This window comes from Pongo abelii, chromosome 18 (genome assembly GCF_028885655.2).
Source record: "Pongo abelii isolate AG06213 chromosome 18, NHGRI_mPonAbe1-v2.0_pri, whole genome shotgun sequence".
NCBI classification, from domain to species: domain Eukaryota; kingdom Metazoa; phylum Chordata; class Mammalia; order Primates; family Hominidae; genus Pongo; species Pongo abelii.
The window spans coordinates 73,573,471-73,596,642 of record NC_072003.2 but is presented as its reverse complement, the minus strand read 5'-3'; the positions used below and the strand labels follow the sequence as shown (position 1 = coordinate 73,596,642).

Here is a 23,172-nt window from a genome sequence, read left to right as displayed (position 1 = left end):
AAGTGCTGGGATTACAGGCGTGAGCCACCGCACCCGGCCAACTCTCCCTCCTCTTGTTGCATCTCAGCAGTTGCCCTGACTCTGGTTCGTGTGGGGGCAGCTGCTTTTCCAAATCACAGCGCTTCCCTCAAGCTCTGCAGCTCTTTTTCAGCCCGTCTCTCCTGTTCACGTTGGCCTAAGGAACAGAACCCATTTAAGGCAGCGCCGTCGCGACCCCTTGACACCTCGGATGCAAGAAAAAGGAGCCTGCCTTGCTCTTTTAAATCCTGGACCAAGAAAAACCACACCAGAAGACGTTTTTCAGATATAAAAGGGTCTGTCTGTTGGCTCAGACACAGTGAGAAGGTACAGCCCTCTTGTCCATCTTCTCAAAAGTCGCCCAGTTATATCGGAGGGAGTCACTGGCTGGCCTGAATGACAGTAGCTCCAGGTACCAGCTTCCAGGTAAGTCCAGCTAAGTCGTTTCCAACTTGGGAGTCAGGATGCGCTCACAGGTTTCCTCAACTGGGTCGCAGATGAGGGCCGGCTCAAGTTCCTTAATGAGGTTTGTAAAAAGCCATTCCACCACCACAGCTGTCCGGCGCCTTGGCTCTGCTCGAGCCTCCCCAGGTGCTCTCCGGGGCTCCGGCTGCTTATCTCGACGCAGACTGGAGGCCGATGGCGCGGGTCTTTCGTGGACGGTGGCAGCACGGTCCTCGGCTTGCGTCCGTAGTTGCTCAGGCTTCTGGTTCAGGGCTGGGCGGCGGCGCCCCTGCGGCGGGCGGCCCGCACCAGGCTCTGCTGTAGCACGGGGTAGAGGCGCTGGCAGCCCTCGAGGCCCAGGCGTACGGCCTCCGCCCAGCTCTCGGTCAGGCCGCCCTCGCCGCTGCCCAACAGCCCGGCCACCTGATTCAGCACCGGCATGAGCGCCACGGTGAGGCCGGCGGCGGCGCGCTCTTCCTCGAGCCGCGTGGGGTCTAGCAGCCAGGTGGGCGCGGGCCCCGGCGCCAGGCTGAGGCCGCAGCCCACCACCAGGTCGTACATCTCCACGCCCGCGTCGGCCAGGGCGAGCGCGGCGGCGGTGAGCGCGGCGGCCAGGGCCGAGCCACCGTCCTCCAGCAGCAGCGCCGACACCTCGAGCTGCGCGCGCGGGTAGCGGCCCAGGCGCACAGCCGGCTCCAGCGCCTCTTGCAGCGCCAGCGCCAGCTCACGCTCCTCGCACCCGCCCGGGGGAGCGCGGCGCCGGCGGCCCGCGAAGGGCGCGCGGCGGAAGTCGCAGAGCAGGCGACCGCGCAGCGCGGCCGGGGCCTCGCCGCCTGCTCCGGCCGGGCCGCCGCCGCGCTCGCCGCCCTCGGCTTGTCGCGGGCCCGACACGGCACAGAGCACCTTGGTGCCTCCCGCCTCCAGGTAGGCCGAGCCCTTGGCCTGGCTCAGCAGCCCGGCGCGCGCGTACACGGGTCGTAGCCGCGTTGGGTCGCGGGCGCCGGGCGCCTCCTCCTCATCGGCCGCGTACAGCTGCGGCGGCTGCGATTCTTCAGGGCCGCGGATGCGGCGGTGGTCCCCAGGCATGGCGGCTCCTGGCGTGCGAACCTCTTCTGCCCAACGCCCTGCCGCACCCACTGGTTCTTCCGTCGCTTAAAGACGCGTGGCTGCGCATGGGCTGTCGGGAGAGCAGCGGGCGGTGCTACAGCGCCCCTAGGGGCCCGGAGGGAGAACGGCCGGCGTCCCGGACGCCCCAGTCCCACTTGTGCAGGGTAGCCGGATCCATCCATCCTGCTGGAAGGGAGGGGGGAAAGCAGCTCCAAGAAAGGCTTCTCTGCTTCCACTACCCCCACCCCCTCATCTACTGAATTATGAACGCCTTGCTGCTCCATGTCACACCCACCAGTTTGGCCTCCACCTCCACAGACGTTTGAGGCAACCCTAGGGGCTATTCCCAAAATTTTGGGTTCTGGGGCTGGACTAGGTGAACACCGCAGCAAGAGCCACAGCATTTATTCTACAGACGCCAAAGGCTGTCAAAAGAGCGAGCCCCTATGGGGAAGAGGGATAGAGATCATGCGGCATTAAGTATTGCACGTGGTCCTTTTATTCTCTGCAGCAAAAACGATTTCTACTTGCTGACGCGGAAAGCTCAGGTCTGGAGAGCCGTTATCTACAGATGTGAGCGTGACCATCAACAGTAATGCGGGGGTAGTGGTTCTAGACCGATGGCACTGACGTGGAGGGCTCAGGGCAGAAATTTAAGGGGCACTGAGACACAGGACTGCTCCCAGGTGTGTTCTAGTTACTGCTGGGTTAGGAGGGGCTCTTTTAAGGTCCCAAGATTCAAATGTTCTTGTAGCAGATGAAGAGGTCCTGGCTGGACAGATGGATCCAGTGGGAGCCTCCTCCTCCCCCACTCAGTTCTTTACATCCCCGAGGCGCAGCTGGGCGAAGGAAGTGGCCAGCTGCAGCGCCTCCTGCAGGCAGCCAACGTTCTTGCCTGTGGCCTGTGCAGACACATCTTTGCCACCACCTTTACCGTCCATCAGGCCTGACACCTGCTGCACCCACTCGCTGGCTTTTAAGCCCCGATTGGCTGCATTCTAGAAGACAGGAAGGGAAGGGGGAGTCAGGACAGAAGATGGAATTGAGGGAGGAATGGAGGGAAAGAAAGGAGGAGCCATCACCCACTCCTTGCCCTGGGTGATACTGCTAGAGGCCGAGACAGACTTTACAGCTGGTACAGGGGGCAGCCCTGGCCACTGCCAGGACAGGACAGAGTGGCAAAGCCAGGTATCAACCAGATGTCTTCATCAATGAGAAGGCCTGGGTAAGGGGTACTGGCAAAGGTGACCAACCAGTGGGCAGAAAGGCTGTTTCGAATGCAGGCTCTACACACACAGGCCTCAGCAAACAACCTTAAGACCTAACACTTCCCACTGGTGCGAGGTGGTGCTGACCTGGGGGACTTGACACAGGCACGTGATCTTGCCAGCCTCATTGTCCACCGTGAAGAGCATGGCAGCCGTCTGAGGGGAGTGCATCTTGAAGAGCTTCAAGGCTTCATTCAGGGCCTGTGGGGAGGACCTGGCTCAGGCCATGGTGCTGGAGCAGGGACCCTCACTAATGTGAGCATTTGCAGCCCTCAGAAGGCCTGCCACCCACCCCTACCCCTTCCCAGAGCAGGTGCTGTGCCCAGGGCCTGTGGGGAGGACGCCAGTGCTGGGCCCTGCCCCTACCCTGGCCCAGGTATGCCTCCCACATGCAGGGAGCTGCGGCTCCTCCTAATCTCAATCCCAGACCGTGGGCCCTTGGGCAAGCACTCGGCTCAGAGCCACAGAGGCCACATGTCAGCCACCAGAGGGCTGATGAGCCCTAGGGGAGGGGACCCTGGCCCCTGGGTTGCCTTGGCTGAGGCGCCACTCTCCATCTCCAGGATGACAAGGGGCTGGTTGGGGTTGCTGTCGATGAGCTGCTTCGTCTTCTCTAACACCTGCAAGAAAAAAGTCCAGAAGAGCAGCTCAGACCAAAAGCCCAGGCCCCGAACCCCTGGCCGGACCGTGCCGGCCTGTGCCGGCCTTTGCCTAGGAAACACTCCGGCCACTGGTGCTGCCAGGACTCACTCGTTTCTGGACATCGGCTTTGCTGGCTCGGTCCAGGTCATCCATGACCTTCTTTAGGGATTTCAGTGTCTCCCGCAATTCGTCTTTCTGCCACTGGGGGATGACTGCAGTGGCCAGGGCCTGGAACCAATAGATGACCATCTGAATCTGGGCCACAACTTGCTGGGATGTCAGGGTCCAGCCCACCCTACCCGAACCCAAGTCCTCCCTGAATAGTGTCCTGGAAAGGAAAGCAAGGAAAGCTTTGAGACCAGTCCCTTCAGGAGCAGCTGTGGCAGGTGAAACAAGCAGGGCTACAGAAAGGAGCAGCAGAAAGCTGGGCTCCCAAGTCAGGCCCGGTCCTTACCAGGCTGTGATAAGCTTCCTGGCAGCTTGAAATGCAAATAAATGGCAGGCAGGCTTGGAAGCAAGGGCCAGCCTTAGCCCCTTCCCCAAATCCCTCCACCCCAGTGCCCATACATGCTTGGGAAGAGCTCTCCTGCTAGCAGCACTGGGAGCAGCAGGGAATGTCCAGGGTCCAAGGACAGGATCCATGGGGTCCCTGCTACAAGGCTGCAGGACAGCAGAAGTCAGCCCAAAGGCCCATTCCACCAAGAACCAGGGCCTGACTGACTACAGAAGATTTCCTGAAGATGGGGCATGTCTCATGCACCAGGCCCTGAGGATGGAGGGAGGGAAGCCGCCCCTACCTCTCCAAGGTCAGCAATCTCCCTCTGCACATCCTTGTTTGGAGCAGTCTGGGCCTTCACTTTGGCTTCCATGACAGAGAGAGATTTCTTCAAGCTCTCTGCTTTCCTGAGGGCCTGGTAGGGGACACCGGGTCAACCCCAGGCAGGAGGCCTGAGTCAGCCTCACTATCCTGTGTCTGAGCAACTGCGGAAGCCCCGGCGGCAGGCCCTGCAGCAACATACCCCAACACCCCAAAAGTGTCTGTGGGGAGCAGGTGCTGGCAGCCCCAGGCCCCAGCAAGGAGCACAGTGCTCACAGGCCCACTGGCAAAGGCTGTACCCAACTCAGACTCAGGGTTGATCAAGCTTGAGAATTAGGAGCCCCTTCCCCAGGAAGTGGCCACCCCTGGGGCTTTAGCACAAGTCAGACACACCAGTTCCCATGAAAGAGCACCCATCCACTACTGCACGGCCTCAGACTAAGCACGCCCCTAGGAGTACATGGATCAGCGCTGGGGGCCCCGAAGCCACAGTGAATCTATGTCTTACCCTCCTCCACATGGAGACAGGAGGGGATAGATGGCCAGATTCGCATATATATATATATTTTTTTGAGACGGAGTCTCGCCCTGTTGCTGAAGCTGGAACGCAGTGGTGCGATCTCGGCTCACTGCAACCTCTGCCTCCCAGGTTCAAGTGATTCTCCTGCCCCAGCCTCCCAAGTAGCTGGGATTACAGAGGTGTGCCACTATGCCCAGCTAATTTTTGTATTTTTAGTAGAGACGGGGTTTCAGTATGTTGGTCAGGCTGGTCTCGAACTCTTGACCTAGTGATCCACCCGCCTCGGCCTCCCAAAGTGCTGGGATTACAGGCGTGAGCCACTGTACCCGGCCTGATTCACATATATTTTAAAAGACTAAACATAGGAAAGCTAGGAGATCTTGTGTGGTGGCAGGTTTCTTCTGCCACTTGGGTAGGACACTGGGGCAGGGGGAGTGGCCCAGCCTGTACTTTCACTCTGACCGCAGCAGCCATGTGGAGCAGTGTTTGCTCTATGGATTCGCAGACTGGGCTCCTCTTGCCTTCTTAAGATAAGCCACAAACCAGCCTGACCTGCTCACCTTCTGGGCTTCGGCACCTGTGACAGCCACAATCCTCCGGATACCCTTGGCAATGGCTTCTTCCGTCACGATCACAAAAGCTCCTGCGTGACTCGAGTTCCGCAGGTGCCTAAATGGCAGAACACAAAGTCCATAGTGAAAGAGGCCCTGGCAGCCCTTGGCTGGGGGGGGGGGGCGGGGATCACACTAGCAGACAAGAGAAGCAGGAATGGGTTGACAGTCAGGGAAAGCCTAGGCTTCAGAGTGTTCTGACATCGAGCGGGACACCAGCTCGCTGAGCCTGAGTATTCTCAGTTCTCAAATGAGGATGATTCTCCCCACACAGTTGCTGTGAAAATCAAATGAGGTAAACATGAAAGTGCTTTGTGGTCCTTAATATCCAATACAGTCTTACCCTTAGGCTCTACATGACAGTTTTGGTCTTGTAGTGGAACTTAAGCTCCATTTTTGTATTCTGCTCACTAGGTGACAATTTTGGAGGATTACTTTTAAAATCTTACCACAACCCCTTAAACAGGCTTTATTTCTCAGTTCAGAGAACCTCAAATGTTCATTAATTCATCCTCCTCCTTTGAAGATAGTATAGTTTTTTTTGTTTTGAGACAGAGTCCTGTTCTGTTGCCCAGGCTGGAGTGCAATAGTGTGATCTTGGCTTACCACAACCTCTGCCTCCCAGGTTCAAATGAGTCTCTTGCCTCAGCCTCCCAAGTAGCTGGGATACAGGCGCCCACCACCACTCCTAATTTTTGTGTTTTTAGTAGAGACAGGTTTTCACCATGTTGCACAGGCTGGTCTTGAACTCCTGACCTCAAGTGATCTGCCTGCCTCAGCCTCCCTAAGTGCTGGGATTAAAGGCATGAGGCAATGCACCCAGCCCTTGGTATAAAGTTTTTGAAAGCTGTTTCCTGTAGTCTAAAGGGTATGAGCAAACAGGTAATCAGGCAGAGTGGGACTCGTTTGAAGGCCCAAATCAGCTGGGCAGAAAAGCCTTGAACTCAATCCCCCAGGCCCCTAACCCTACTCTCTGCACATCCTACTTGCTCCCTGCCTGCCAGAGGCCTACAGGAGACCCTGGAGGGTCTCAACCATGACATTAAGAATGTTCTTTTCGGCCGGGCGTGGTGGCTCACACCCGTAATCTCAGCACTCTGGGAGGCTGAGGCGGGTGGGTCATCTGAGATCGGGAGTTCAAGACCAGCCTGACCAACGTAGAGAAACACCGTCTCTACTAAAAATACAAAATTAGGCCAGGCACGGTGGCTCACACCTGTAATCCCAGCACTTTGGGAGGCTGAGGTGGGTGGATCACGAGGTTCAGGAGATGGAGACCATCCTGGCTAACAGGGTGAAACCCCATCTCTACTAAAAATACAAAAAATTAGTGGGCCTGTAGTCCCAGCTACTTGTGAGGCTGAGGCAGGAGACTCGCTTGAACCCTGGAGGTGGAGGTTACAGTGAGCCAAGATTGTGCCATTGCACTCCAGCCTGGGCAATGAAACTCCGTCTCAAAAAAAAAAGAATGTTCTCTTCATGGCTGGGCATGGGGGCACATGCCTGTAGTCCCAGCTACTTGGGAGGCTGAGGCATGAGAATCGAAGCCAGGAGGTAGAGGTTGCAATGAACCAAGATTGTGCCACTATACTCCACCCTGTGGGACAGAGCAAGACTCCACTTCAAAAAAACAAAAAACACAATTCTTTTCACCAGGCTTCATTTGGAAGCAGGAACTTTCCAGGCCACCATGACCTTCCCAAAAAGGCCCAGAGAGCTACAGAAGAATCCAAATTGGCAGAAGTGGCTATCCCAAGCCAAACTGAGCTGAGTCAACCATGTGGCCTGCTCAGGGGCTCTGAGACAATGGAACTACATTCCCCAGATGCCACCCAAACTGTAAAAGGAAATTAGGTGAGATACCAGGAATGGGAAGGGCTAGGCCCACAGCAGGAGCTCAACGAGCACTCCAGGCCTTGCTGAATCCCAAATTCACACAAGCCTTCTTGTTAGTTTCAGCCCAGCAAACAGCAAGCAACTGTGTGGTGTGAATACAGTGCTTTCCTCCTTATCCTCCTGGGAATGTTTCATCAGGAAATGTTACCATCAGCTACAGGGGTCTAATGAGCATGCTAGGATGCTGAGATTCTTGGGAACGCTATTTAGCAACTGCGTTTCTGAGGACTTCACTTCAACCTTAGAAAGACAAGAGTTGGTCTAGCCTAAGACCTACATCCTCAGAGGATGAAGGCACATGACCCGTCTACTCTGCCCCTCTGCAGTACTCACGTTCCCCCACAGAACTCAACAGAAGTCAGGGAGCCAGCAGGTCCAGAGGGGTCATCCAGCAACTCGGACACCGGGACCCCAATGGAGACGACTCGCACAGGGTCAGGATAGGTCTCATCAAACACAGCCCGTAGGCCCTGGATGGCTTTCGCTGCCGCCAGGGAGCAATCCTGAGTATAGACGGGCTGCCAGACAAAGAAGACAGAAAAGAGCTGGAAGACATCCCTGGAGGTACGGTATGATGAGGCAGGAAAGCATGGTCCCGCAGGCAGGACTCAGGTTCCAACCTGGCTTGACCTGGCACCTGCCATGAGCTTCCTGAATCACACACCACGTGCAAAGTCAAGGGCATCAATATGGGAATTTCCAACTATTTTGTTAAACTGTGGACCAAATCTCATGTGAACAGACTTAACTAGAACAGCTCTGGTTCTCCTAAGGTGGGGGTGGGACAAATGCCTCTCCCTCTCCCCTCCACCAACCACCACCACTGCCCCCTACAAAAGCACAGATGGAGAATCACTGCTTTAAGCAAATTTTTTTTTTTTTTTTTTTTGAGATGGAATCTCGCTCTGTTTCCCAGGCTAGAGTGCAGTGGCGCAATCTCGGCTCACTGCAAGCTCCACCTCCTGGGTTCATGCCATTCTCCTGCCTCAGCCTCCTGAGTAGCTGGGACTACAGGTGCCCGCCACCACATCTGGCTAATTTTTTGTATTTTTAGTAGAGACAGGGTTTCACCGTGTTAGCCAGGATGGTCTCAATCTCCTGACCTCGTGATCCGCCCACCTCGGCCTCCCAAAGTGCTGGGATTACAGGCGTTAGCCACCGCGCCCAGCCTGCTTTAAGCAAATCTACATGCAGGACGAATCTGGTACAACAGAGTGAGAGCACCGCACTGCTAAGACTGTGGACAGACAGTGACGGTGCGGGGAGCGGGGGCATTCAGCCATTGCCCATCCTACCTTGGCTGCCTCAATCATCTCATTAGCAATCTCTTCAGCCTTCTTGATCTGTTGGGTGGACATGGCTCCCTTGGCAGTAAAGTCAAATCTGAGGCGGTCAGGAGCAACCAATGAGCCTTTCTGGTCAGCTTCCCCAAGCACTGAGCGCAGGGCGAAGTTCAGTATGTGTGTAGCTGTGTGGTTGCTCATGATGGGTCGTCGTCGGGGCTGGAAAGGGCAGAGGGGCTCATGGAGAGGTCTGTAATAGACTGCTAGTTATCTCCTGGTTATCTGCTCACCCAAGTGCTACAATTTTTAGTTGGAAATATGGCTGTGCAGAATAAAGGTTACATTTCCCAGCTTCCCTATGGCTAAGTGTGTCCATGTGACTAAGTTCGGGTCAATAGGTTTTGAGCAGAAGTGACGTCTACCATTAAAGGGATGGGGCAGGTCCTCCCATTTCTTTTCCACCGCCTAGAACAGGAATTGCCAAACGATGGCCGATGGCTAAATCTAGCCTGTCATCTGTCTTTTCGTTTTTAGAGACAGGGTCTTGCTCTGTCACCCAGGATGGAGTGCAGCGGCGCAATCATAGCTCAGTGCCACCTCAAACTCCTGGGCTCAAGTGATCCTCTTGCCTCAGCCTCCCAAGTAGCTGGGACTACCGGCACACACCACTACCCCCAACTAATTTTTTTTTTTTTTTTTTTTTGTAGAGATAGGGTCTCATGTTGTTGCCCAGGCTGGTCTCAAACTCTTGGCCTCAAGCAATCCTCCCACTTCAGCCTCCCCAACTGTATGTGTTTATAAATTTTTATACAGGTTTTTTTTTTGATAAGGAGTTTCGCTCTTGTTGCCCAGTCTGGAGTGCTATGGCGTGATCTCGGCTCACTGCAGCCTCCACCTCCCGAGTTCAAGCGATTCTCCTGCCTCAGCCTCCTGAGTAGCTGGGATTACAGGCATGCACCACCACACCCAGCTAATTTTGTATTTTTAGTAGAGACAGGGTTTCTCCATGTTGGTCAGGCTGGTCTCGAACTCCCGACCTCAGGTGATCTGCTCGCCTTGGCCTCCCAAAGTGCTGGGATTACAGGCATGAGCCACTGTGCCCAGCCATAAACAGGTTTATTGGAACACAGCCACACCTGTTTGTTTACATATGGTCAATGGCTGCTTGAACACTCCAACTATAGAGCTGAGTAGTCATCACCAGGAACATGTGGTCAGCAAAGCCAAAAATATTTAGTATCCAGTTATTTACACAAAGTTTGCCAACCCCTGGCCTAGACAATGGATCTGATAGCTATCCTCTGAACCAGGAAATCAAAGGCAATGCCCCAGGAAAGAAGGTGGAGTGACAGGTGAGGAGAAACCAGGCCCTCTGACTGTGGGGCAGAGCCTCCATATCAGCTTGAGCTTTTTAGAACATACACTGCTATCCTGTTTTAAGCTACTCTTACTCTGGAGCTCTGTCACATGCCAGAGCCTACCTCTTCATTCTTCAGCATCTTTGGCTCCCAAAGAAGTAGGTGACATTAGAAAAGCAATCCGTGAAAACAAGTCCACAGGATCTTAACTGAAATCACTGGTGAAATCACTGACTTGGGAACATACAGATTAACTCTTAGTTGCATCCCTCACAATCCACCAGAAGCACCTAAATTAACCCCTGCGGTCTACTTACAATGTCACTAGGGAGTGATAACAGTGACAGGACAATTTTTTTTTTTTGAGGCAGAGTCTCACTCTGTTGCCCAGGCTGGTGTGCAGTGGCAGCATCTTGGCTCACTGCAAGCTCCCCCTCCCGGGTTCACGCCATTCTCCTGCCTCAGCCTCTCGAGTAGCTGGGACTACAGGTGCCCACCACCACACCCAGCTCGTTTTTTATATTTTTAGTAGAGACGGGGTTTCACTGTGTTAGCCAGGATAGTCTCGATCTCCTGACCTTGTGATCCGCCCACCTTGGCCTCCCAAAGTGCTGGGATTACAGGTGTGAGCCACCACACCCGGCCCAACAGTGACAGGACAATTTAAAGCCAGAGGAAAAGATAATTACTAACCAGATCCAATGGGGGCCACAGTAACCCAACTCACCTCATCAATAAACAGCCAGACCTGATCCCCCACTTTCAGGTCACCGTAGATCGTTCCAATGTGTAGCACATACCCTCCTCGGACCTGAGCATTCTTCACTGTAAACTCTGTTTTCTAACAGGGGTCAAGGAAGAGACCAATAAATCAATCCTTAAAAATATATAAATTTTCTTCTATTTTCAATATAAACTCATGTATATAACTTCTCTTTACATATGTAAATTGTGCACACACACATACTCCATTAATATTATTAAATATAATTAAATAGGCCGAGTGCAGTGGCTCATGACTGTAATACCAGCACTTTGGGAGGCTGAGGTGAGTAGATCACCTGAGGCCAGGAGTTCGAGACCAGCTTGGCCAACATGGTGAAATCCCATCTCTACTAAAAAATACAAAAATTAGCCAGGCGTGAAGGCAAGTGCCTATAATTCCACCTAGTCAGGAGGCTGAGGCAGGAGAATCGCTTGAACTCGGAAGGCAGAGGTTGCAGTGAGCCAAGATCGTGACACTGCACTCCGGCCTGGGCTACAGAGCGAGACTCCATCTCAAAAAAAAAAAAAAAAAAAAAAAATTTATATATATATATATATATATTTGTGCACACACACAGACACAACCAATGTTAAGGAGCATCTTAGATTTTTTTTTTTTTTTTTTTTTGAGACAGAGTCTTGCTCAGCCACCCAGGCTGGAGTGCAGTGGCGCAATCTCGGCTCACTGCAACCACCATCTCCTGGGTTCAAGCGATTCTCCCCTCTCAGCTTCCCGCGCAGCTGGGATTACAGGCATCCACCACCATGCCTGGCTAATTTTTGTACTTCAGTAGAGACAGGGTTTCACCATGTTGGCCAGGCTGGTCTTGAACTCCTGACCTCAGGTGATCCACCCGCCTCGGCCTCCCAAAGTGCTAGGATTATAGGCATGAGCCACCGCACACAGCCGCATCTTAGAATATTTAAAAGCCTCCGTAAGGAACCTGAAGCCTAGAGAGACAAAGTAACTCATTCAGCAGCGGCAGAGCTCGAGGCTGAGTCTTCTACAAGGACATCTCCCCTTCAGAGAGCTGCCTCTCCTCTTTAATGTGCAAAGCTTGTAGGAAACTTGTACCCTGGCTGCAAAAATACTCCTACGAGGGTACTCGATGGCCAGGAAAGCAACAGGTACAAACAGCAGCTCCCTCGCTTCAGAAATACCATGGAACCCAACCCAAAGGTGTGTCAGGTCTGCTCCCAAGGCCTGGAGCACTGTGGGGCAAAAACAGCTCCCCGGCTCCACGCCTGGCCCTCCTCGGCTAACAAGAAAGAAGAACTGTTGGCTCACATCCTCACTGCTGTCATCCACCTTCACTAGGTAGCCTTCGTCATAGATCTGCCCTCCTTGCTCGGCATAGAAACAGGTCTTGTCCAGCACCACTCCACACTCCTGGCCTGTGGATACCTCTTCCACGAACATCTTCTCCCTGCGCAGAGCCATCACCGTAGCCACTGTGTTCTCAAATACTGCTCAAGGGAAATGCATACAAAGGGGACAGTGCGTCAATGACCTTTTCATGCCTTCTTAGCTGACTTTTGCTGGATTCTCTTTCTCAAACTCTTCTTAGCTCCTAATTGTCCAATTGTATTTTGGAAGCAAACTCATTAGACTCTATGAAAGAGCTTCGCGGCCAGGCGCGGTGGCTCCCCCTGTAATCCCAGCACTTTGGGAGGCCGAGGCAGGCGGATCATGAGGTCAGGAGATCGAGACCATCCTGGCTAACACGCTGAAACCCCGTCTCTACCAAAAATACAAAACACTAGCCGGGCATGGTGGCGGGCACCTGTAGTCCCAGCTCCTCAGGAGGCTGAGGCAGGAGAATGGCATGAACCCGGGAGGCGGAGCTTGCAGTGAGCCTAGACCGCGCCACTGTACTCCAGCCTGGGCAACAAAGCAAGACTGTCTCAAAAAAAAAAAGGAAGGGCTTTGCATGCTGGCTTTCCAACAAAGAATGCAACACTCTGTCGGGTGACCAACTGTCCCAATTTTTAGGGCTGAGGGGTTTCCTGGGATGCAGGCTTCAGTGTTAAAACTGGGACAATGGGTTACCCTAACTCTGAGCTACTGAGCAGAAACTTGGTGCATCAGATTAGTAAATCTTTAAGAGCAGTAATAAATTCCCTAGTCCAAGGTCAACTCACAAAGAATGTACTCATTTTGTAGGCTTGCTTGAATAGATATACGTATAAGATTGTTCTCAGCCAGGCACGGTGGCTCACACCTGTCATCCTGGAACTTTGGGAAGCCGAGACGGGCGGATAACCTGAGCTCAGGAGTTTGAGACCAGCCTGGCCAACACGGTGAAACCCCGTGTCTACTACAATACAAAAATTAGCCAGGTGTGGTAGCACATGCCTGTAATCCCAACTAATTGGGAGGCTGAGGCAGGAGAATCGCTTGAAGCTGGGAGGCAGAAGTTGCAGTCAGCCGAGATTGCGCCACTGCACTCCAGCCTGGGTGACAGAGCGAGACTCCATCTCAAAAAAAAAAAAAAAAGATTGTTCTCTACCAGGGCAAAAAAGCAGCAAAAACATGTATTGCCAATTTATTGTTACGTTTTTTTTGAGGCAGGGTGTTATTCTGTAGCCCAGGCTGGAGTGCAGTGGCACAAATATGGCTGACTGCAGCCTCAATCTCCCAGGCTCAAGTGATCCTCCTGCCTCAGCCCCACAAGTAGCTGGGACTACAGGCGTGCGCCACCACACCTGGCTAATTTTTGTATTTTTGGTAGAGACAGGGTTTTGCCATGTTGCCCAGACTGGTCTCAAACACCGGAGCTCAAGTGATCAGCCCACCCTGGCATCCCAAAGTGCTGGGATTACAGGCATGAGTCATTGCGCTGGCTTTGTTTCTTAACTTTAGAATACTATTATCCGGTCGGGCAAGGTGGCTTACGCCTGTAATCCCAGCACTTTGGGAGACCGAGGCAGGCAGATCATGAGGTCAGGAGTTTGAGACCTGCCTGGCAAACATGGTGAAACCCCATCTCTACTAAAAACACAAAAATCAGCTGGGTGTGGCGGCGTGTACCTGTAATCCCAGCTACTCGGGAGGCTGAGGCCGGAGAATCACTTGAACCCAGGAGGTGGAGGTTGCAGTGAGCTGAGATTGCACTATTGCACTCCAGCCTGGGCAACAGAGCGAGAGTCCATCTCAGAAAAAAAAAAAAAAAAGAATGCTATTAGGATAATAGCATTCTAATAGCATTAGGATAATAGCATCCTAATAGCATTCTTTTTTTTTTTTTTTTTTTTTTTCCCGAGACAGAGTTTCACTCTTGTTGTCCAGGCTGGAGTGTAATGGCATGATCTTGGCTCACTGCAACCTCTGCCTCCCAGGTTCAGGCGATTCTCCTGCCTCGGCCTCCGGAGTAGCTGGGATTACAGGGGCGCACCACCACGCCCGGCTAATTTCCGTATTTTTAGTAGAGATGGGGTTTCATCATATTGGTCAGGCTGGTCTCAAACTCCCGACCTTAGGTGATCCACCTGCCCCGGCCTCCCAAAGTGTTGGGATTACAAGTGTGAGCCACAGTGCCAGGCCCCTAATAGCATTCTGATAGTCACTGTGGATTGTATCAATGTCAATTGCCCAGTTTCCTGCATGATGTTACAACTAGGGGAAACTGGATAAAAGGGTGTGAGACCCTTCCTACAAATTTTTTTTTTTTTTTTTTACAACTTCCGGTGACGATAATTATTTCAAAATAGAGTTAAGAAAACCTCCAGCCAAGGGTGCCTATGTGTATAAAAGTGTATAGCGTGACTGCGGCACTCCAGGAGAGGCTGTCAGCAGTCTGCTGGATAGCTAATCTTGAGAAACAATCTTTCAAATACCCCCCAGATACGGGGCAGAATGCCCAGATGTGGAAGGAGCACAGCAACATACCGTAGCTACCACTGGAGTCCAAATGGTAATTGTACTTTGGGGAATCATCTGTGACCTCCAGATCCCGTGCCCGGAGCTCTTCAATAGCGTAAATGTCCAGCATAATGAGGTCTTCCCCACCGGCTCCCTTGCCCTGTGATTTCAGCTGTCAGCAAGAGAAACAAGCATAAGTTACCGTAAAGTAGGAGAAAAGGGACTCGAAAGGACTGGAACTTGCTAAACTATGCCCAGCATAAACTGCCAGAACAGGGCTTTTCAATCCTGGCACTACTGACATTTGGGGCCAGATCATTCTCTGTTGTGGAAGCTTCTCTTGCAGTGTGGGATGCTGAGGGGCACCCTGGCCTCTACCAAGTACATGACAGCAGGATCTGCCCCTGGTTGTGAAAATCAAAAATGTCTTCAGACATTATCGCCAATTGCCCCCTGGAAGGCAGACTCGCCCCCACTTGAGAACCACTGGTCTAGGGGAAAAAGCACTTCAAAGACTTTAACGGAAGGAAACTCATGCTCAGTCTGCAGCCAAGTGGTGCTGGGTTGGAAGGTGTTGGGTTTCCTGCTCACTCTCCAAGTTCTTTACCTGGGCCAGTTTCCTCTCCTCTTCAAAGCCATCCATGTCTACCACCAGGCCCTTCTCTTCAGCAATCAGTCCAGTCAGATCCACTGGAAACCCATAGGTGTCATAGAGGAGCCAAGCAGTGTCTCCTACACAGCACAAAGGAGGTGTGTCAAAAAACACAGACAGCCCCTTTTCCATGCCAAGCCCTCCAAAAGGATGCTGGGATTGGCAGAAGGAATTAAAGAGACAAGGCCAGTCCGTATCGGCCCTGTGTGCCCATCAGAAAATCCAGCACATCTTTTTCAGTTAACCTGGGGGAAGCACAATGGATGTCCTGATACGATTCTGTTTTTTTTGTTTGTTTGTTTTTTGTTTTTTTAAACCTCACCTGAGCTGGGCACGATGGCTCATGCCTGTAATCCCAGCACTTTGAGAGGCCGAGGCGGGTGGATCATGAGGTCAGGAGATTGAGACCATCCTGACTAACATGGTGAAATCCCGTCTCTAGTAAAAATACAAAAAATTTGGCCAGGCGCGGTGGTTCACGCCTGTAATCCCAGCACTTTGGGAAGCCGAAGCGGGCAGATCATGAGGTCAGGAGATCGAGACCATCTTGGCCAACACGGTGAAACCCTGTCTCTAATAAAAATACAAAAAAATTAGCCGGGCGTGGTGGCAGGCACCTGTAGTCCCAGCTACTCGCGAGGCTGAGGCAGGAGAATGGTGTGAACCCGGGAGGCGGAGCTTGCAGCGAGCCGAGATTGAGCCACTGCACTCCAGCCTGGGCGACAGAGCGAGACTCCGTCTCAAAAAAAAAAAAAAAAAAATTTGCCAGGCATGGTGGCGGGCACCTGTAGTCCCAGCTACTGGGGAGGCTGAGGCAGGAGAATGGCGTGACCCTGGGAGGCGGAGCTTGCAGTGAGCTGAGATCACACCACTGCACTCCAGCCTGGGCAACAGAGCAAGACTCCGTCTCAAACACAAAAACAAAAACTCACCTGGACAATTTTCTATTTCTTTTTTTTTGAGAGTCTCGCTCTGTTGCCCAGGCTGGAGTGCAGTGGTGTGATCTCGGCTCATTGCACTCTCCACCTCCAGGATTCAAGTGATTCTCCTGCTTCAGCCTCCCGAGTAGCTGGGATTGTGGGTGTCCGCCATCACGCATGGCTAATTTTTGTATTTTTAGTAGAGACGGGGTTTTACCATGTTGGCCAGGCTGATCTCAAATTCCTGACCTCAGGTGATCTGCTCGCCTCAGCCTCCCAAAGTGCTGAGATTACAGGCGTGAGCCACTGTGCCTGGCCTTACAAATCTATTTCTTTTTCTTTTTCTTTTTTTTGAGATGGTGTTTCGCTCTTGTTGCCCAGGGTGGAGTGCAGTGGCATGATTTTGGCTCACTGCAACCTCCGCCTCCCCGGTTCAAACAATTCTCCTGTCTCAGCCTCCCAAGTAGCTGGGATTACAGGCGCATGCCACCACGCCCAGCTAATTTTTTGTATTTTTAGTAGAGACGGGGTTTTGCCATGTTGGGCAGGCTGGTCTTGAACTCATGACCTCGTGATCCGCCCGCCTCGGCCTCCCAAAGTGCTAGGATTACAGGTGTGAGCCACCACACCCAGCTGACAAATCTATTTCTTGATCTGAACATAAGTGTGTTCAATTTGTGAAAATTCATCAAGCTTTTCCCTTGTTCATTATACTTCAATAAAGAGGGGGAAAAAATCTTTGGAATTAATTTTCCCCAAATTGCAAAACAGTATATACCAAATATTCCCACTTTTGCTTGAAAAATACACACACACAAATACCTACATGTATTTGCATGCAAACAGAGAAGAATCCTGAAGAGTTATACACCAAACCATTAAGAGTTGTTCCCTCTGAGAAATGAGTCTGGAAAAGAGGATTTTCATTTTCTGAACACTTTTGTATTCTGTATCGTTTGAATACTTTGGCCACAATGATGCATTACTTTTACCATTTTACTATAAATTCCAGTTTGCACCAAAAGCAGTTCAATCAAGCTATGTTCAGCCTCAGAGACATGGGAGCCCACAGTCAGTCTGTCAGAAACGGCTTGTCTTTCCCAGAAAGATCAAACGGCCAGGATGGAGAAGGGCAAAAACTGGTACCTACCAGGAATGGTCTTGCTGTCTCCCAGGCTCTGAATTTTCCTGTCCAGGATGCGACGCCCTCTGCTGAGAGTCTTGAGAAACTGCACCTCTTCTTCATTAATGATGTCCTTCACCATGTCTGGGTCCTTCTTCAGCTCAGGAAATGCATCTCCCTGACAAAGGGGAAGCAAGATGAGGGGCTGGATGAAGCCAGAGACTATTCCCTGCCCCGTCTTAAAAAAGCTCCTTAGCTGGGTGCAGTGGCTCACGCCTCTAATCCTACCACTTTGGGAAGCCAAGGCAGGTGGACTGCCTGAGCTCAGGAGTTCAAGACCAGCCTGGGCAACACGGTGAAACCCTGTCTCCACTAAAATAGAAAAAATTAGCCAGGCGTGGCGGTGCGCACCTGTAATCCTAGCTCTTCAGGAGGCTGAGACAGGAGAATCGCTTGAACCCAGGAGACAGAGGTTGCAGTGAGCCGAGATCACTCTATTGCACTCCAGCCTGGGTGACAGAGTGAGACTCCGTCTCAAAAGACAGCAACAAAAAGCTGCTTAACAGTATGCCCTCTCCCACTCCATCCCTCTTAACGGACTGCTTTAGCACAGAAGGGTAAGCAGAGAAATAAACCTACCAGGGACTGGACGACAACATCCACTAACGTAGCAAAGAAGCCCCTGCTGGCATTGAGCTTTTCATGGGCGTATCGGACAGCTCGGCGGAGAATCCGTCTCAACACATATCTGTAAGAGGCAGAAACTAGTCCCCAACATTCCCAGCTGAGGGTTTTGTTGTGAGTCCCTTGGAATCCTACCCAAAGCAACACCTCTTTCAGGAACTTTCTTTTATCCTAAGCCTGCTGCTTTTGCATTCCCCAAGGTCATTAATTTTAGCATAAAACTCAGTAACATACACACAAATACCCGTCAAGGCTTGCCTAGGGTAAACGCTGGTTTGTTTTCCTTTCACATTCAGTTACCCATAGAGGGAGACATGACGGATAACCAGATGTGTACTTGATGCCTGTGATCCCAGGTCCTGCCTGTCAATAACAGAGCTTCCCAGGGCTGGTCAATACCTACCCCCATCCTGCCCCTGCCAATCTCCTATCAGGCAACTTTAAATACAATCCTTATCATCTGTACTCAGCAGCACAGATTTAATAAAGTGGCAACTCTGTGACACTAGCTGAAACTCCCTTCATCCCTTAAAAAAGGGGTGGGGGATTCTTCCACCTGCCCAAGACAAGGAAACAATAACAAAAGATGGCTTTAAGTTTCATAAAGAGGCCGGGCATGGTGGCTCACACCTGTAATCCCACCACTTTGGGAGGCCGTGGCGCGTGGATCATCTGAGGTCAGGAGTTCGAGAACAGCCTAGCCAACATGGCAAAATCCCATCTCTGGCCGGGCACAGTGGCTCACGCCTGTAATCCCAGCACTTTGGGAAGCCGAGGCGGGTGGATCACCTGAGGTTGGGAGTTTGAGACCAGCCTGACCAACATGGAGAAACCCCATCTTTACTAAAAATACAAAATTAGGCATGGTGGCTCATGCCTGTAACCCCATTTATTTGGGAGGCTGAGGAAAAAGAATCACTTGAACCCAGGAGGTGGAGGTTGCGGTGAGCCGAGATCGCGCCATTGCACTCTAGCCCGGGCAACAAAAGTGAAACTCTGCCTCAAAAAAAAAAAAAAAAAAAAAAACCATCTCTACTAAAAATACAAAAATTAGCCAGGCATGGTGGTGTGCACCTGTAATCCTAGCTACTTGGGAGACTGAGGCAGAATCACTTGAACCCAGGAGGCAGAGGTTGCAGTGAGGCGAGATCACGCCATTGTATTCCAGCCTGGGTGACACAGCAACACTCAATCTCACACACAAAGAAACGTTTCATAAAAAGTCATACATAGCACACGTGGTGCCGGTCCAAACACCACCCAGTGTGCAGCATACTTACCCGCGGCCTGTGTTGTCAGGCCGGCCACCGTCAGCCAGTGCCACAGTGATGGTCCGAGCGTGGTCAGCTAGCACCCGGTAGGCCATGTCAATCCCATCGGCATCCTCAGCACCAACTTTCCCAGTGTACGGTCGGGCACCTGTGCCCTATAGATAAGAGTCACGAGGTAGCCCTTTAGGAAGCAGACTTTCTGGCGCTACCTCGCCCAAGGAGGTTCCTAGAGGATTGAGGAGCATTAGCAGAAAGGATGCCGGTCTTGCCAGATCCTATAACCCGAAGAACGTGACATTGGGGAAGTAGAGAGACTCCAGCCAGCCCCTACACTCAAAAATTACACTATCTCAGGTCTAGAGCCTCACATTATTATTATTTTTTTTTGTAGTCACCTATTTAATTCGGTTCTTAAAACATTTAGAACACCAATTTGTGGAGCCTCACATTATTAACAATGAAGTAGGCAGATGGAAATGGGTACCCTTGGCTGGCAAAGCATATGGTCATTTTTTCTTTGACAGCACTGTTAAGAGTCCAGCCTGGAAAACTCCACAGAAGTTTACAATGTTTGCAATAGGACCAGTACCTTCTGAATGGCTTCAAAGTAAGGGACAAAAAGGTCAGTGTCATAGTTGGACATCTTATTCTGCAGCACAGATACCAGTCGCTCCAGGCCCATCCCTGTGTCAATGCTTTTCTTAGGAAGAGGTTTCAGAATGCCATCAGCTTCCCTGTATGATCCAGAAGAAGAGCAGGTTGAAGCACAGACTCAAGCTGCCACCTCTCCAGTCCCTGCTGGTTAAAATTCATTTACAGAGCAGTTTGGAGGCTATGACCATCTGCCATTTGCCCGGTTTGGTGGGAAGAGGGAAGTGGAGGGAGAAAGGAAGGAGAAGTACTCTGGGGTTCATTTAAGAGTGAGGCAAGGCCAGGCGCAGTGGCTCATGCCTGTAATCCCAGCACTTTGGGAGGCCGAGGTGGTGGACCATCTGAGGTCGGGAGCTCGAGACCAGCCTGACCAACATGAAGAAACCCCGTCTCTACTAAAAATACAAAATTAGCCGGGCATGGTGGCGCATGCCTGTAATCCCAGCTACTCGGGAGGCTGAAGCAGGAGAATCACTTGAACTCAGGAGGCGGAGGTTGTGGTGAGCCGAGATTTCGCCATTGCACTACAGCCTGGGCAACAAGAGCAAAACTCCATCGCAAAAAAAAAAAAAAAAAGACTGGGCCTGGGCATGGTCGCTCATGGCTGTAATACCAGCATTTTGGGAGGCCGAGGCGGGCGGATCACTTGAGGTCAGGAGTTCGAGACCAGCCTGGCCAACATGATGAAACCCCATCCCTGCCAAAAATATTTTAAAAATTAGCCTGGCATGGTGGCATGCACCTGTAATCCCACCTACTCAGAAGGCTGAGGCAGGAGAATTGCTTGAACCCAGCAGGCAAAGGTTGCAGTGGGCTGAGATCTTGCCACTGCACTCCAGCCTGGGTGACAGAGCAAGACTCCATCTCCAAAAAAAAAAAAAAAAAAAAACAAACAAACAAAACTGATGCAAGCTTCAAGGAAATAGGCTTTAAAACAGCAGTCCAGTTGCCTGGCACAGTGGCTCACACCTATAATCCCAGCACTTTGGGAGGCTGAGGCGGGCAGATAACCTGAGGTCGGGAGTTCGAGACCAGCCTGACCAACATGGAGAAACCCCGTCTCCACTAAAAATACAAAATTAGCCGGGCGTGGTGGCACATGCCTGTAATCCCAGCTACTCGGAAGGCTGAGGCAGGAGAATCGCTTGAACCCGGGGCACAGAGGTTGCAGTAAGCCAAGATTGCATCATTGCACTCCAGCCTGGGTAACAAGAGCAAAACTCTGTCTCAAAAAAACAAAAAAACAAAAACAGCAGCCCAAAGTACAGCAAGCATGACATTATAGGAATAGCTCACAAGAAGGTATTATGTGCGATAAGGCTTAGTTCATGAAAGAATAGGCCCATCCTCGTTTCAGAGATCAGACAGGTAATCTGAGAAATAAAGAAATGAGCTTTTAGCTGAGAAGACAGCCACACAGCTCCGAGTTCCTCCTCCCCTGCTCAGCTCAAGGAAAGGAATGGAGTAGGACCCCAAGGCCACCTGTTATACTGGATGAACACAAGGTTCCAGATCTCCAGCACATTAGGATCATCCTGGTTGACAAGGTGTGCGGCGTCCCGACCACCAATCCGGTCGTAGTGGATCTCACTGCAAGGACCACAGGGGCCCGTGTCACCCATCTCCCAGAAGTTATCCTTCATGTTGCCTGGGAGGATTTTGGTGTCATCCAGCCTGACAAAGGAGTAAAGATAAGCCCAGTTACAGCCCCTGACAAGAGTTCTGCCCAGACTTGCAACCACCGCAAAAGAAATTCTTAGGATTGGCCGGGCACAGTGGCTCATGTCACTGCACTCCAGCCTAGACGACAGAGCGAGACTCTGTCTCAAAAAAGAAAAAAAAAAAGAAATTCTTAGAATTTTTAATGAAGAAGTTCCAACCTTCAGCAAGTACTAATGCTAAGCCTGCACATAAAACCTGCTAAAGAAGCCGGACGTGGTGGCTCATGCCTGTAATCCCAGCATTTTGGGAGGCCGAGGCAGGCGGATCACCTGAGGTTGGGAGTTTGAGACCAGCCTCATCAACATGGAGAAACCCTGTCTCTACTAAAAATACAAAAAATTAGCCGGGTGTGGTGGCACATGCCTGTAATCCCAGATACTCGGGAGGCTGAGGCAGGAGAATCACTAGAACCCAGGAGGCGGAGGCTGCGGTGAGCCGGGATCGCGCCATTGCATTCCAGCCTGGGCAACAAGAGCAAAACTCCATCTCAAAAAAAAAAAAACCCGCTAAAGAAATAGAACATGAGTCTTCTCAAGAGTGCCTACAATAGAAAATACAAAATATACACATGCTATGATCAAAACTCAATGAAAATACACAAGGACATGGGTAAGGCCTAGAAAGGAACACATAATAATGAAAACGTTGGCCACACACATTGCTTGAGCTCAGGAGTTCCAGACCAGCCTGGGCAACATTGTGAAACCCCGTCTCTCTAAAAAATACAAAAAAAAATTAGCTGGGCGGCGTGATCCATGCCTGTAGGCCCAGCTACTCAGGAGAGGATCACTTGAGCCCAGGAAGTTGAGGCTGCAGTGAGCTGTGATCATGCCACTGCACTCCAGCCTGGGTGACACACACACACACACACACACACACACACACACATACACACAAGATTGTGCTTGCTTAATAAAGTGTAGATATACAGTACATGAAGTCAAGTAGAAGAGGATTTTAAAAACCAGGGTCAAGATTAATATTTAATTTTTACATGTGTTACTACCAAAAATTCCAACTACACTTAGACTACAGAGTCAACCAAATAGAAGTTTTAGATCAAGTAAAAGGTGAAGTTGGGTTGGAATAATATATCTAGAGTAAAAGTAATTAAAAAAAACAGAGAAGCAGCCCTGTTTCCAAGGATAGTAAAAAGCTATGCACTAAAGGACAAAAGAATTAAGTAAAAAGAACAAGAAAATGAGGCAAACACATCACGGGCAGCCCAGCTATCTACAGAGGGCACACACCCCATGTTCAGATTCTCCTTGATGCAGCATTTCACAAATTCTACCAAGTTCACAACACAGAACACATATAGCTCACCTACTGTCTTAGCTTTTATACTATGTGATTATACTTTAGAATTACATTATGCCAAAAAAACTGGCTAGGCACAGTGGCTCATGTCTGTAATCCCAGCAATTTGAAAGGCCAAAGCAGGCAGATCGCTTGAGCTCAGGAGTTCAAGATCAGCCTGGGCAACATAGCAAAACCCTGTCCCTACAAAAAATACAAAAATTAGCCAGGCAGGGCCGGGCGCGGTGGCTCACGCCTG

At 51.4% G+C, this 23,172-nt stretch overlaps 2 protein-coding genes across 4 annotated transcripts in view; both read right to left on the bottom strand.

The window, feature by feature from the left end:
* Positions 1–296: 296 nt before the first annotated feature.
* On the bottom strand, positions 297–1,896 carry EXOSC6 (exosome component 6). Its single transcript, XM_024233356.3, has one exon. The coding sequence runs from the start codon at positions 1,546–1,548 to the stop codon at positions 730–732; it is 819 nt and encodes a 272-aa protein (XP_024089124.1). The 5' UTR covers positions 1,549–1,896; the 3' UTR covers positions 297–729.
* Positions 1,897–2,045: 149 nt separating this feature from the next.
* The window catches only part of AARS1 (alanyl-tRNA synthetase 1), a 35,244-nt gene continuing 14,117 nt past the window's right edge, over positions 2,046–23,172 (bottom strand). For 2 of the 3 annotated variants that reach the window (XM_024233012.3, XM_063717060.1), the window contains exons 5-21: positions 21,375–21,566; positions 19,831–19,975; positions 19,251–19,396; positions 17,926–18,034; positions 17,314–17,464; positions 15,199–15,323; positions 14,619–14,763; positions 12,018–12,196; positions 10,692–10,805; positions 8,619–8,825; positions 7,657–7,841; positions 5,377–5,485; positions 4,277–4,390; positions 3,588–3,707; positions 3,371–3,457; positions 2,925–3,038; positions 2,046–2,567 (exon numbers count right to left, since the gene is read on the bottom strand). In XM_024233012.3, coding sequence (XP_024088780.1) covers positions 2,382–2,567; positions 2,925–3,038; positions 3,371–3,457; positions 3,588–3,707; positions 4,277–4,390; positions 5,377–5,485; positions 7,657–7,841; positions 8,619–8,825; positions 10,692–10,805; positions 12,018–12,196; positions 14,619–14,763; positions 15,199–15,323; positions 17,314–17,464; positions 17,926–18,034; positions 19,251–19,396; positions 19,831–19,975; positions 21,375–21,566 — 2,428 coding nt within the window. In that variant the 3' untranslated portion in view covers positions 2,046–2,381. 3 annotated transcript variants of the gene reach the window in all.

Excerpts from the sequence above, each read along its gene's own strand:
- EXOSC6 (XM_024233356.3), bottom strand. The coding sequence starts at position 1,548 with ATGCCTGGGGACCACCGCCGCATCCGCGGCCCTGAAGAATCGCAGCCG.